Genomic DNA, 240 nt, shown 5'->3' with positions numbered 1-240 from the left:
CCCCCCCCCGCCGCTCTGCCCGCGCATTTGCTGGTTTTAACTTTTATTCACAGAGACACTTCGGAAGCGGTCACAAACGCGGAGCCCGCACGCAGGGGAACGCACGGGGGGCACGAGCGAGGTACTGGGCTCCTTCCTCATCCGCACCCACATCCGTGCGTGAAAGTAACGCACCGGCGGGCTGGCAGGGCACAACGGACACCGACATTAATTTATTTAGGAAGCGCCAGGACCCGGCCT

At 62.1% G+C, this 240-nt stretch overlaps 1 protein-coding gene across 1 annotated transcript in view; it reads right to left on the bottom strand.

Moving 5' to 3' along the window:
• Nucleotides 1-153, bottom strand: part of CINP (cyclin-dependent kinase 2 interacting protein) — a 5,805-nt gene extending 5,652 nt beyond the window's left edge. The window contains exon 1 of the mRNA XM_009705036.1: nucleotides 42-153. Within this exon, the coding sequence (XP_009703338.1) occupies nucleotides 42-153 (112 nt within the window). The remainder of the gene's footprint in view (nucleotides 1-41) is intronic.
• Between the last annotated feature and the right edge of the window lie 87 nt (nucleotides 154-240).

This window comes from Cariama cristata, unplaced genomic scaffold (assembly GCF_000690535.1).
Source record: "Cariama cristata isolate BGI_N322 unplaced genomic scaffold, ASM69053v1 scaffold41137, whole genome shotgun sequence".
Classification (NCBI taxonomy): Eukaryota; Metazoa; Chordata; class Aves; order Cariamiformes; family Cariamidae; genus Cariama; species Cariama cristata.
Note: the sequence above shows the minus strand (reverse complement) of the source record. Positions and strands in the feature narration are given on the sequence as shown.